Raw genomic sequence first — 14,320 nt, forward strand, 5'->3', positions numbered from 1 at the left:
AAAAGTGTTTATTTAAATATACTGTAATATGTTAGTTGTGATGCATTAATGGCATACACGGATTTAAAGTCATTAGAACTTGTGCAATTTTAAATAAACAGTTGAAGTAAAATCATATCATATCAACGACCTGTTAAAATAACTATAAGAAAAGATTTAAGATGTTATAGTAAACAGTTATAAGTTTAATCATATCAAACTTTAAGTGGGGTGTGTGATGAGTTTGTCACACGGAAGTGAGCCCTCTAGAGAGAAAGAAAGGAGATGAATAAAGATGGATGACAACATGTTTTGTTATATTATTATTATTGTTGGTTTCAGCCTAACGAGCGAACCTGTAAAACGGGGGACGATGTTCCTTGGAACCCCGGTGGATAGGTACTGTAAGTATAGAGGTATCACGGACGGCTACCAACAGTACAATTCAGGGATCAGGTGCCGTTTTCGGCCACCTCAACTTATATGGACTATACCATTATAGGAAAATAGGGGTGTCCCATCGGCATTTATTAATTGAGTGTGCTGTGTTAAAATAATGCTGCTTTTGTTCTTTTGTTTAGTGCATTATGTTTCAGCAACAAAGGGAAAACAACTACGCTCTGCACGCTGTAGAATTAATTACTTTTCCAGTTAATACAGTATATTATGTTTTTTAATTTCTATATAATAGGGAGGTTTCGCAATCTTACGAATACGATAACGAATACGTCACGCACACGTATTCGTTTTTCTTAAGCCAGTAAAAATCTGTTTCGCATGGCAACGAAATATTGAGGGCACGTCAAAAATATGACTGCGGTAAATTTGAGCGAAGCGCGGGTACGTGTTGCTTGGTGCTTGGCTGCCTAGGCCTAGCGTAACATCAAAGCGAGTGAGGACTTTAAAAACTGCTATTTATCAAAATTGACCTGACATTTTAGTAAATTACTTTAGTAAATTACTTTCAATAAAAGTATAATTATTTTATAATCATGAATCATTCCTGATTGAAATGCAAAATGTGCAAAATAGCTCAAAAACTATACTCGTTTTGTAGTTACGAATATGACTGGTGATATTCGTCGACACGAATACCCTTTACCAGGGAAGAGTTAACTCTTCCCTGGCTTTACGAATATGAAATAGGGATCAGCGCAAAAGTTTCACAAATGTGTGACGTATCCGTTTTCGTATTCGTAAGGTTGCAAAACCTCCCTAATGGTTTAGGTATCCATCCCTAATATAGATATATTAGGTGGATTCCCCTAATTTTTATGGATTTATAGATATAGAAAGTATAAAGAAATTAGTTTTTATTCCAGTTACAAATAAAAAATATAATTTATCTAACGACAACACAGTAGCACATTTTATAAAGATGGCAGTAGTACATTTAATAAGATCTATCATCACATACTGAATATTAGGTAATTAGTAAAACAAATAACAGTATAATTATGTCAATAATCTGTACCATTAATTTTTGTTCCCAGCAAACACAGAACGTTTGTTAAACGTAATCGAAACGTTTAAAATTGCGTGTTTTTAGGTTTGGGTTTTCTAAAACGTTTTAAAACGTTTCTGTGTAGAAATTTCTAATTGAACAACGTTTGCATCAAAACGTTGTAATAACGAATGTAAAACGGGGCTGATAATGTTGCCATGAAGAGGATGATTAGTGTCTTCCAATATAGCATGGAATACATCGGCAAGCCGTTCGCTGTAGACAATTACTTTCCCCAGCACCTTTTCAATTCTTTCTATATCTCCCTTACATGCCCTTACTGATATTCCAAGCCCAATATACAATATCCCCAAATAGAACATCACTGATTAGTAAACATAACATAATATAGTACAAATATCCTGCTTTACCCCAAACGAACCGAGTTTCCTCAAACAGTACAGCCTTGTATTTAACTTCTTAACTATATGGTCAAGTACACACTAGGCCTACTCCAGATCCTTATAATTGTTAACAATCTCTACTTCCTTTCCTTTAATGTATACTGTCGGACCAATATTATGTTTTCGAAAATCAATCCTTATTTCTTCAAGAAAATTGTTGCCACAATAATCGGTAAATCGTAAATAAAGTTTTCTTTTTTACAGAGGGGTGGCGGTGGACGGGTCACTGCGGTACAGTTACGCCCGAAGGTAGCCGAGTGTTGGGATTACTCACTGGACGAGCTAAGGCACCTGTTCTGGACCGACTGGTTGCAGAATGGGAACCCTCCAAGAACCAGCTGTTTATCTCCAGCGCTGCCACCAAATACTACTTACTGAACAATCCAAATTTTCTCTCTCGATATTTTGTGTACTGGAAACTTAAAATATGGGGAAATCATCTGCTGTTTATCGGATTTGATTACCTTTTCAGAAGGTACGTTGCATTCTGTGGATCTTTTGGAATGGGTGAAATCAACTGTTGGTTTTAATATACGCCTGCATCTCACGGAAGCAGGTATCCTGTTCATTAACCAAGCAGAGGGTACAGGACACCTTCTTGTGTTGCCCAAGGAGCTACAAGCTATAGCTCTCGGGCTACATCATGATCTGCCGTCGGCGGGTCATCAAGGGGTCCCCCGGATCAAGTTTCGACAGAAGGAGAAGTTTTTTTATGGTACGGTAAAACTTGCTGAACTGAAAACATAGGGATCAGAGAGATTGATCTTAAATGAAAGCTTTTGAATCTTTTAATATGCATATTCGTCAGCAGTTATTTGACATTAAACGAGAATCAATAACGCTCCAAATTATCTTAAAACGTATTACAATCTTGAAAAATAAAGGTGTGGGCTTATTTATTTCGTAACATGAAGATGCCGTATAGAAATCTAGGAACATGCACTTGCCTAGCTGCACCAGTATTAAAAAAACTTATGTTTTATCATCCCCTTAATATCGATAAAATTGGCCTCTTTTCTTTTCCAAATACCGTAAGAGCTTATGTCATGCTGTTTAATGACATTATACGTATACGTCCAGTAATATGGAATATTGGTTAGGCTGTTACTACTTTATAGAAGAACTTATAGATTTTTTTTTTTACATTTTCTCCCCAATCCTGAGAAAATAGGACAATAAACATTTTTAGAACCTAAAGAATAATTATATCCATGATGTGTTTATGTCTAACTTAAACATTTACAATCATTTTATTTTATTCCAATTCGTATTCTACAGCAAAGAACCACCTAATTTTACAAACAAGATTTTAATAAATCTACACTATTTTAATAATGTAGGATTTAAAAAAATTGAATTAAAATTGGTTACATTAGATGATTTGAAAATAAATTTCTCTCTCTGTCGTTTGAAAGTTTCATAAAAAAGCCTTCCTATTATGAAAACATTAAGGAAATCATTTTCATTGTTTGTCCAAGAAGTTTTCAAAAAATAAATATCGCTAGTTATTACAAAATAGACTACAAACCTTAGGTACATACGTCGATATAAGACCGGTAGAATATTTTAATTTAGTTGTTCTAAGAAGAGGGTAGTTGTCCTAGAAGAGTGATTGTCCAGGTGGTAGTTCAGCTACACCTATCATCTTGTATGATAATCTGCCCTACGTAGGATTCAATTGAAACCTATAATTACCATTAATGGCAAAAGCTTAGAATATGTTGATTCAACCACATATCTTGGTCATGTTATTTCCTATCTAGGTAATGAGTTAGATATAAAGCGGCAATACAGGTCTTTGTTTATCAGAGCCAACTATCTGAAATGTGTTTTATTTAAAACATATTGTGTAAATATGTATTGTGCTACATTATGGTGCAACTATAATCAAGGGAACTTGCGATCTCTCTAGGTGTGCTACTTACATGGGTTAACAATGTTATTGCAAAGGCCTCGACGTTGTAGTGCCAGCTTTATGTTTACGGAATGTAGAATTCCTTCTTTTTATGAATTATTAAGAAAATCGATATATGGCCTGATGTGTAGACTTAAGTGAAGTGAAAATGTTTTAGTTTCAACAATTTTAGACGTCTTATATATGTAAAAGATGCTCTCCATGTGGGATGCCATCCTGAGATGAGTAGTAGAAATTCCCACAGTTTTTTGTTTTATTAATTTATACGTAATTTTACTTTCTGTGGACCAGAGATTCCAAAATAAATTATTTCTTAGCTCAATTGGAATGGTCAGACCAATGGCGTTATCTGGGCCAGCTGTAGGCTACTTTTGTCTTGCAATATTATAGACAGAAAATTCACCCTCATATGATTGCTTGTGATCGAAATGAATGTGGTGATCATACAAAATGAGTTTGTAACCAACGTTCCATTTTGATATTTTCACATTTTTTGTTTGTTTCTTTTTTTCTATGTTTTTTTTACCTTTTATTTTGTTATTTAGGTACACTCACTGGTACTGGTTCAAATAACCGTCTCACAGAGACATCTTGTAGCCATTTGGATGTGTTACTTTTAAATGTACAGTATGAGAGTGACTATTACTAAATTGCACAGTCACAAAACAACTTATAAAAACATAGTTTGATTCTATAAGACCATAATATAAAGACCAATACATTCAGTACGGTATATTGTATTTTAATCTACTTAATTAATTATTCTGTTAATATTATAATTGTTCATAAAATCAAAAGTTATTATAGATGAGCTTATTCTAAATTTGTCAACAATAAAAGTAATAATGCATCTTAGAGTCTGGCCTTGATCAGCCTTTTATTAAAATCAGACCCACCAACTAAAGTTTTAGTTCCCCTTAAATAACTTCAAGAATTGGAAACGATTATTTTAGGGAGAATTTCATGTTATTCTGCTAAAAATAATTGTATTGTGTAGTGTATAGGTTGTGTGGATTAAAAACCAGGAGCCGAAAGACTTTTGTCCATAAACTTTTTCTTAGCAAAGCACATCCACCACTTGCTTGGTTTGTCTGTAGCAGGATCAAACACCTTTTCAATAACACGCAGACCAGTTTCTTGACGAATTTGTTGAATGTATTGTCGTAGAGTATCTGTAATTAAACAATAGCACAACTTCACAAAATAGAGCTCCACTACATTCACAAATGCAAAATGTCACTAAATCTTTTCCGACTTTTGATAATTTAATACAGCTGACTATCCTTAAACTATACAATAATCATTATTTCCTAATGTAGTGCTTTTTAAAAAATATTTTGATACATTTACTGTACATTTAAACCCAGTGAACGTTTTTTATGTTAATACATATTCATTTTCAAATTGAAGCAATTCGGATTGCGTCCTCTACGGACACATGGTAGCTGCAGTGCAGCACCTACCATGAATGACAGGGTTAAGGGTAACTCCCTACTTATCTAAAAAATGTACTGGGTTAGAACTTTTAAAGTTCACATGATGAGTCACATGTGTACACTATTCACCTAGTTTTAAATCCTTGCTCGAGAAGACTTGTTCTACCACCAGAAAAATAGTCAAGGAGAGCCTTGAACCTGTGCCTATCTTGTTAGGAAGCTTTTAAAATATTGACGCGGGTAGGTGTGACATGGAAGTCAGAAACTGCCTCTTATCTTATGGAATGAAAGCTTGTTATAACGTTTAGTACGACTACGAGGTTGATTAGCTGGAAGAAAAGTGTATTCTCGACTAGTTTATTTTTTTAACAGTATTTTATCTAAATCACAACATACCTTGCTCTTCTCTGCCAGATGGTTTTTGGTAAAGTGCATTTAGTGGAAAATTTGGTTCACCAGGAATATCAAAATTTTCCAATCCAAGTGTGTGCATTTCTTTCATTGCTGTATTTTTTGACGAACACTGTAAAAGCATGTTTGCATACTAAATTCATGATCTCACATTATAGATTCTTTTGAAAACCAAAGGAAATGAATTTTGGCAAGCCTGGTAATTGAGCATGGTTCATTGACATTATACACAAGTTTACAGTTTGTAGTGTAAATTAACTAGAATGAAATGTATACTCATGAAATGATGCTTGCCTATTATTGAACCACTCACTTTTTGTAATTTCTTTAAACATTCTGTTACATACAATGTAATATAGATCAGTACCCTGTCCGATGAACTCTGCAAAAAAAATAAATAAATATGACTAGATTGAATTCGTCACTATGACGAAATATAGGTTATGTGTGTCTATTTACAAATTATAGTTAATTCTGACATAGGCGAGCACAATGGAAAAACTTCAGGACAAATCTCTGCCTTGGATACCTACCTGATCTATCTCAGATGTACTGCGAAATGTAAATTTGATAACACTAGTTTTCACTAGTACAATATTTTTCCATATTTCTATCTTAGGAAGATATTATATAAAGAGTTTTACAACAAAATTTCTGAATTCAATTTCAATTGTACGCGGTCAAAGTAATTTCCGGGTTCACAATGAGTTTACCTTACAACTACCTGGTTTCAACTAAGTTGGTCGTTAGTGGCTATAGCCATTTTAGTTTCTTGTTTATTTTCGGATCAGGCCGCGCGTGTGAAGAAACAGTAGTTAAAAAATAAAAATTATACTGCAAATTACTGAAGATCAAATTAAATATACGCCATAAAGCATCGGAATATAATGTGGGGAACCGGAGTCATTATCATTCCGACCAACCATCGTCTACACTTCCTACAAGGGGAGAGAACGAAGCGAGCTCACCCTCTAGTGATTTAAATAAATAATTTGATTTTTTTTAACTATGAAAACCTGAATAAATAAATAATGTATGACAGGATCTGCTAACGCAAATACAATAGCCCGTATCACAATCCGATCAAAGATCCCTCTGCGTATAATGTCATAAACCACATTTGTTACATAACAATAAGACATAAGGTACTTTTTATCTAGATTTCATTATAATGTGTTTTATCATAGATTATTTATAGAATATACACTAAGAAATGAAATTGAACAAACAATACGGATTATGAAAAAAAAAATCTTATTTCGTTTCCCAAAGGAAAGACCTGATCTAGGTACCTTGAATACCATAGGTACGAGCACAGACCACCAAGTCATACACAACTCAGAACTGACTAAAATTTGTAGAATAATTCCTGCGTGTATTTACTGTGTACATACCACAATGAATTATAATTTTTTACTATGATGACATCTTAAAAATAAAAAAATATGATGCTCTGTCAAAGTATATACTTTTATATATAAACATTTTAAGGAAGAAAGTTAATGTTAAGTTTGTTATTTTGGCCTAAGAAAATATCATAATTTGTTTGATTGTCAAAATGAATTTTTTTTATTTTAATATGCAATTAATGATGACTTAATCAACTTTTATTCTCTTAATTTCCTAATAAATCATACATGATACATACTGTACACTTCAAGAAAATGAAATGAATAATAGGTGTTCCCGAGCATATTGACGATCTATACTAATTTTAAAATTTAGCATATTTTCACCATTTTGTTAACTTACATGTGCGTCTGAATTGCTGCATCTTCTTACAATTAAATTGTAATAAAAAGCGTTAACATTTATGTATAAAAAGACCATCAAATTCTATAAAATTGCAACATAGAAAATATTATATAAATCTAACCTATCAATCAACACATCAATGGCAAAAATTCTAATTAATATTGATGTTTATTTGATTTCATTTCAAGCACAACATACAACATTAAAATTGTAACATTGTAAAACAAAGAAACGAAACAGGACAACCACAAAACAAGCAAAACAGCTTTTACAACTAGTGGTGCCCTAGAAAAGAAAGCAAAAAAAAATATCACGCTCGTTGAGCTTGTGCACTCTTTGTGTTCATAATCAGTGTACCATGTCCCGCATACCTGGCTCAGCCTATATATTGTGCCAGTTCTGCAGTACATTTCATTTCGAAACCTGAGCTGCACTGACGAGATCTAATAAGATCGAAACAGTACTGTCTGCAGATTGAATATATACAGTATATATATAACAGATAAGAATAGTCCAGGAGCAATTTGGATGTTTTTAAAAGATAAGAATTGATACTTTTGAGAATATTCCACCGTTTGAGATTGGTAATGATCCCATCCAAGCATGGAAATTGCGACAGTGGAAGAAGGCGGTCAACATTCTTATCACAGCGAAAGGTATAAGTGACGCGAAACAAAAGGAAGCGATTTTATTCCACACATGGTGGTATTCGAATGCAGGAAATTTATTTTTACTTTACCCGATATTACAGTAGCAGAAGGAGAAGAATTACCAAATATGACATGGCAATTAAGAAATTGGATAACTAAGCCTAAAGTAAGGTAAACTCACCATTTGAACATCATAAATTTAGAAAGTTAAGCCAAACTGAAATGGAGTCTGTCACCAATTTCATTTTTCGGTTGAGACAGCAAGCTGATATTTGTGATTTAGGAACAGAAAAAGATAACAATATCAATTGATAGATGTTTGCCAATCAGATAAGCAAATGGTTTAACTCTAGATAGTTCTGTAAGCATTGCAAATTCATTTGAGCTTGTGCAGAAACAGTCTGAAACAATGTCTTCGGCTAGCGGTAGCAGTGGTAAAACAAAGCCTCAGAGCGTTTATGCTGTTCAGCAACGTTTAAGTCAACCTAGAAGAAGTGGTTCAAGTGGTAATAAGCATTGGACTAGTAGTAAGAATAAACATTCACCATGTTTATTCTTAATGTTGCATTGGCCTTGTATCGTTCAAGCTTGTGATCTCCGGAAAGGTATAGTCCATTTTTTTCAAAATAAATCAATTGATGATGAGAATAGTTTCTCGAAACATGTCACATTTACATTTTAAGGCAGTTTGCCTTTTTAAACCAAATGATTGTTAGTTCAAAGATAAAGAATGCCACAAATGCAACAAAAAGGGACATATTGCACAATGCAAATTCCAAGAAATCGCGACAGCCACAAAACCAAGTTGTGCTGGAAGAGGAAGAAGAAGCTGATCAAGCTCAAGTACTGTCAAGTGAATAGATTTTGGCTCCAGTAAGGGTTGAACTCAAACTAAATGGACACAGGTTGTAAATTTGAGGTTGGTACAGGGGCGACATTTTCAGTAATTTAAGAAATTGTCCAATGTTGTTCTTACCGATTCAAAAATAACATTTTAAAATTTTAAAATTTTTACGGGTGAATCTGTAAAGCCAATCTGAAAATGCAACATTAATGCCCAGTATAAAGAACAAAACAAAATGTTAGATGTGTATGTAGTACGAGAAATTAATCAGTTACTATTAGGTCGAAATTGGCTACAAGATATTGATATTGGCACCAATTGTTACAAGTACAATTTTTTGACATTTTGTAAAAATAATGAATATAGGCTGCAGGGCATGGCCTTGTATCGTTCAAGCTTGTGATCTCCGGAAAGGTATAGTCCATTTTTTTCAAAATAAATCAATTGATGATGAGAATAGTTTCTCGAAACATGTCACATTTACATTTTAAGGCAGTTTGCCTTTTTATTAAATGCCTCGTTATAGTAATCTTAACTCGTAAGTTTGGTGGTATTATTTATGATAAATCAATTGAAATAGTTAAAATCAAATATTGATTGATCCTGCGTGCGTACTACGCGTTTTAATGAGATATTTTTAATTGCGCTAGTAATGAATTATTTGAAGTCACAATGGAGGTCGCAGTTTCAGCCAATCATAAAAATTATCTTGTAGTCTTCAGGCCAACCATCCAATCAGATTCGATTACACATCTGGCTCGAATAATAATTTAAAGATGTATTGTCCCTTGAAACACACAAAAATGAAGGTCAAAATATACTAAATTTTAATTGGCCATATCAAAGTAATATTAAAGTTATTCACTTTAAGTCGAAAATTCGAGACAAAAACAACAATTTTACGTAATTAATAGCTAAATTAATTTGATTACATTTCGTCTGGAAAACCATGTAAACAAAGATTTCAAACCATGAGTATACATTATGCATGATGCTAATTAGGATTGTTTACAACTTGTCACGGTTGAGAATGTGTTTTCACACAGATCGCGAGGAAGTTTTATGATTATGCATACAGAGTAGCCAAATATGCGAATTGCATTATGAGAAATGTTTTGATCGTCAAAGTTATTTTTTGAACCAAAAAACGTCTGTATTTCAGTTAAATGATTTTTTTTTTCGACTATTTTTTGGTGAAAGTTAATAACTATTATGATACTTCAAAATGACCCACTTTTTTTCGAAATCTTTTTATTTTCATTTTTTAGAATTTGACAAAGGGACAATACAAACAAACCCAAAACGCTACACTTTCGTAGGTGTACAATTATAAAAATAGTCGGTTAAATATGTCATCGTTAAAAAAGATATGCTATTGTCACAATTTATCTGTTTCTGGAGATATAAAGCCCTTCACAGAAGCAACATGGAATACATTTGTAAAATGTGCTAAGATTTGGAGTGATTTGAGTGGCAACCAAGCCAATATTGCTCAGAGATTTCTGGCTGCTAATCCTGCTGATGATGATGCTAGCCTCAGGGGGCCAATAATACCCAAAGATGCTGGCTGCCATAAAAAATGCTACCAGTATTTTACTTACAGTACGAAGCAAAAACGAGCAATTGTTGCCAAAGAGAAAATTGTATCTATTGAAGGTAGGACTATGATTTATATTTTTTTTTTCTGAGGAATTATTAAACAACCTATCCGTCGCCCCGGATAGCCTCGGGCTAGCCTATTTTCAGGCGGCGGCTGGGATTTGGCGAAGGCCCAAGTTAAGCCGCCGACCAGTTAATAATTCATGATTTTCTACGAATGAAGAGCCAAACAAAATGGATTAAAATTTGAGTTTGTTGCATAATTCTATAACTTAGAAATAAGCCAATAACTTAATAAAATGAATGACTCTAAGACAATAAATTATTATGTTATTATTAGCCTACTTTGATTTGTTATTGTAATGTATACTGTATTTTGGGTCCGATAAATGGATTAATAATTAAAGTAGGCCCCAAGGCTGTAGGCCTAGTAAATGTTGGCTAGAATGACACTCTGGATGTCATTATCTCGCATGTGTTTGCTACTGTATCTGCGAACATATTTTATTTAAAGACTAAACTTTAAATAATAATCGTTGTTACAAAATATACTGTTAAAGCTCAGGTACAGGCATGAATTTTAAACATAATATCTGGTTAATTGTACATAAATCTAATATTTGTAACAGAAATCAAGACGAAAAAACATGAATTTCCCCTAATATGGTCAAATACAAAATTTGGCAAAATTCTGCCAAAAAAACTAGGAATACTTTTTTTCAGTAGTTAGGTAGTTAACATAATGTAATAACATGTCTGGTGACTCCCTAGAAGGTGAAAAAAGATAGTGGATATACGGTGGATAATTTTTGCTATAGCATGAAAATGAAATTCTGAAGTTGAATAAAAATACCAGAAATGTAAAATTCAAGTTATATTACCTATATTTAGTCATCTGATAACATTTTTTACCACACCGTTTATTTTTCATAGCTTTTTAAAATGCCTCTCTATTTTCAAAATTTGTGTACAAAAGAATAGAGATTTTACTGTGTAATTTGAAAGAAAGTGCTAATTTTCAAAAAGCTTGTGTAACACAAATAAAATATATTAAACGTAAATAAAGGAAAGTTGGTGAAATCATTCCTTTTTTTTGCTAAATATATTATTGTCTAAATATTAATATTCATTAAAAGTCAGAATTATTTATAGTTATATATATTATATGAAGAAATATTATTTTATCAATCCCCTTCATTTGCACTTTTTGCGTTCCATACTTTAACGGGGCCGAGTTGACCGATTATTTTTTGGCCGAGTTGACGTGAGGCCGAGTTGACTTGGGGCCGACTTAACTTGGGGCCGACTTGACTTTGGCCGAGACGGTTCAGGGCCGACTTGGATCGAAATCATTTTAGTGAATATTAGTGTACTGTATGAGGCTGAATACAAATATATAGATCACATTGTTTTATAAGTTTAGTATTTTTGAAAAAAAAAAAAATATTGGTAGACTATCCAGAAAAACATTGTAAAATTGTTTATCGTTTTTAATACTTGTGTAATTGTAAAAAAGAAAGAAAAGCATCTATGAAACATTGTAGAAAAATTGAAATAATTCATGTTGATTGCATGTCAGTGTAAAACTGTTTGTTGTCTACTGCATTTAAATATTAAAAACAATTTTAGAAATAACATTGGGACAAACCAACATAAAATCCTCGTTCATTAGCCTTATTTATTAATACTTGTACAGTGTAAATGTATTGGCTACTGTTTTTATCAATTGATGAAGTTGATATTGATTAAGCTGGCAGTCAATTTTTATATTGGAATCATCTATTATCAACATTGTTCAGCAAAAAATGCTTATACAGTTCATCTGATACAGCAACTTGCAATTAAAATTGCAATTTACGTCAACAGAGGGCGCTATTTCTTATGTATTTCCTTATGTACAAAATAGGGGTGATAAAGCAAGAAAAGCGGTTTTTGGATGCGCATGAACATTACTGCGATTTGTTACAAGAAGATGAGAAAGGAAGGTTAAATCTAATTGTTGAATCGTTAATATCTGCCTTTGACGATCGTAGTCGGTCTTCAAAAAAAATTGTCTAAGTCATATCGAGTAAGTAGGCAGAGTGTTAGAGAAAGATTGCTGTCTCTAGAAGAGGAAAGGGGTGCTTTAAAGACCTTGTCTCGGAACAGTATGTACGACTACATGGTCTGCAAGGCCACCACAAACGTCCGTTCCTGCCGCTGTCGGTTTAGCCGTTGCTTATACTTGCGATATTCCAAATACGGCTCTAGATTTTGTAGAACGCCGTCCACCTCCTTCTGTTCAAGGATTAATTATTTCACATGCAGGCCTGCCTCCAGCCATGGGAAAGCAAACCATCATGTCAACACCGACTGCGAGTATTACACAAACTGGTGGTTACCAAAAATCTCCGCCTCATAGTGATTCAGGTACTATACCAAGTGCCAGTAATCCTTGTGGCATTGGAGGCAGTGCATACCAACCGATTAATGTTGATGCTCATATGATGAAAGAATTAATCGATTCATTTAGACTTTCCGCTCTAAAGGTTTTTCCAGTTAGAAACTGCCACCGCCAGCGTTTATAGCCCAATTCGATGTTTTTATTAAAGCTGATTGAAACTATGTATGTGATCTGATTTACATGTAATTTAGACTAAAATAATCATAAAGATTTTAGCTTTACAATGGTACCAAGAACGATTTTCAAATCGCAATATGTAAATCGTAATAGTAAAATGAAAGTAACCCACATTTTGAGTTTTTCGTAGTTTCGCGCAAGAAAGTCGAGATATTCGCGATTTTGTGCGAGACATCACAATATGAAAATATCGCCCGGTGAGATCAACAAACAACGAAAAAGTTACTTACACGGCACCGGTAGACCTGTAAAAACAAGTTATCACTATCATTAATCACTAAATCATAAATCTTACATCAATGTTTCGCCAAAATCCACATACCGGTAGTAAAGACACCAGGCCTAGTTAACTAGGCCTAAAGTTGGTCCGGAACCGTTTTACGACTAGGCCTAGGCTATAGCCTAGTACTACTAGCCATATTCAAAGTACTGTATATACCAATAATTAACCTATCTACCGGATTTCGTAAAAAAACGCGAAAAACGAATATCTTCGTGTTTGGCAGTCAAGCGTTGTGTTTCCAAAAACGTAGATCTTCGTGTTTGGCAGTCAAAGTGTTAAGGTTTCCTATGTGGGATGCAGCATTCACTGCTTTGATAGAGGCCAAAGCTGTATCATTTCAAGAAAATCTAAACCTTTTAAGTCAAAATTTAAAGGTTGAACCACGCTCACTGATAAGTAGTTATTTATTATTGCAAACAGAGAATTCGTATAATCTTGCACACAAAGATCTTAAAGACCGATATGGGAATAATTCAGTTATCTCAAAGGCATTTCTTAAACGACTTGAGAATTGGCCGAGAATTGGCCGAAAATTAGCCCTAGTGATGCTATTGGTCTGCGATCCTACTCTGATTTTCTCAGTAAAGTCTCCGCTGTGAAAGAAAGAATTCCTGATTTAGGTTTATTGGACTAACCCTCAAGAAATGCCAAATTAATTTCTAAAGTACCAAAATAAGGCAAATGGAGAACTACTGTATTGTACAAACTTGTATTAATCAAAACCGTTCTTTTCCTAGTTTCTCAATTTTTGCAGGGTTTATGAGGACAAGAGCCCAAGAAGCTAATATTCCTGTGTTCGATCAAGCGGTCAATGTTGCACAGGCAGAGAAACAAAAGAAGCCTCCGACACGCAATAACCTAGCAAATGTACTTACTTACTACAAGTTGCCAGTTTTATGTTTAATTATTTTAAAAACCAA

At 33.6% G+C, this 14,320-nt stretch overlaps 1 protein-coding gene across 2 annotated transcripts in view; it reads right to left on the reverse strand.

Annotated features, from left to right (window-relative positions):
- Window positions 1-2,652: 2,652 nt before the first annotated feature.
- The window catches only part of LOC140044983 (actin-related protein 2/3 complex subunit 3-B-like), a 30,453-nt gene continuing 18,785 nt past the window's right edge, over window positions 2,653-14,320 (reverse strand). For both annotated transcript variants that reach the window (XM_072089705.1, XM_072089706.1), the window contains 3 exons: window positions 5,963-6,031; window positions 5,635-5,761; window positions 2,653-4,974 (listed from right to left, as the gene is read on the reverse strand). In XM_072089705.1, coding sequence (XP_071945806.1) covers window positions 4,817-4,974; window positions 5,635-5,761; window positions 5,963-6,031 — 354 coding nt within the window. In that variant the 3' untranslated portion in view covers window positions 2,653-4,816. The remainder of the gene's footprint in view (window positions 4,975-5,634; window positions 5,762-5,962; window positions 6,032-14,320) is intronic.

The sequence above is a fragment of the Antedon mediterranea genome, chromosome 3 (genome assembly GCF_964355755.1).
Source record: "Antedon mediterranea chromosome 3, ecAntMedi1.1, whole genome shotgun sequence".
Lineage (NCBI taxonomy): Eukaryota > Metazoa > Echinodermata > Crinoidea > Comatulida > Antedonidae > Antedon > Antedon mediterranea.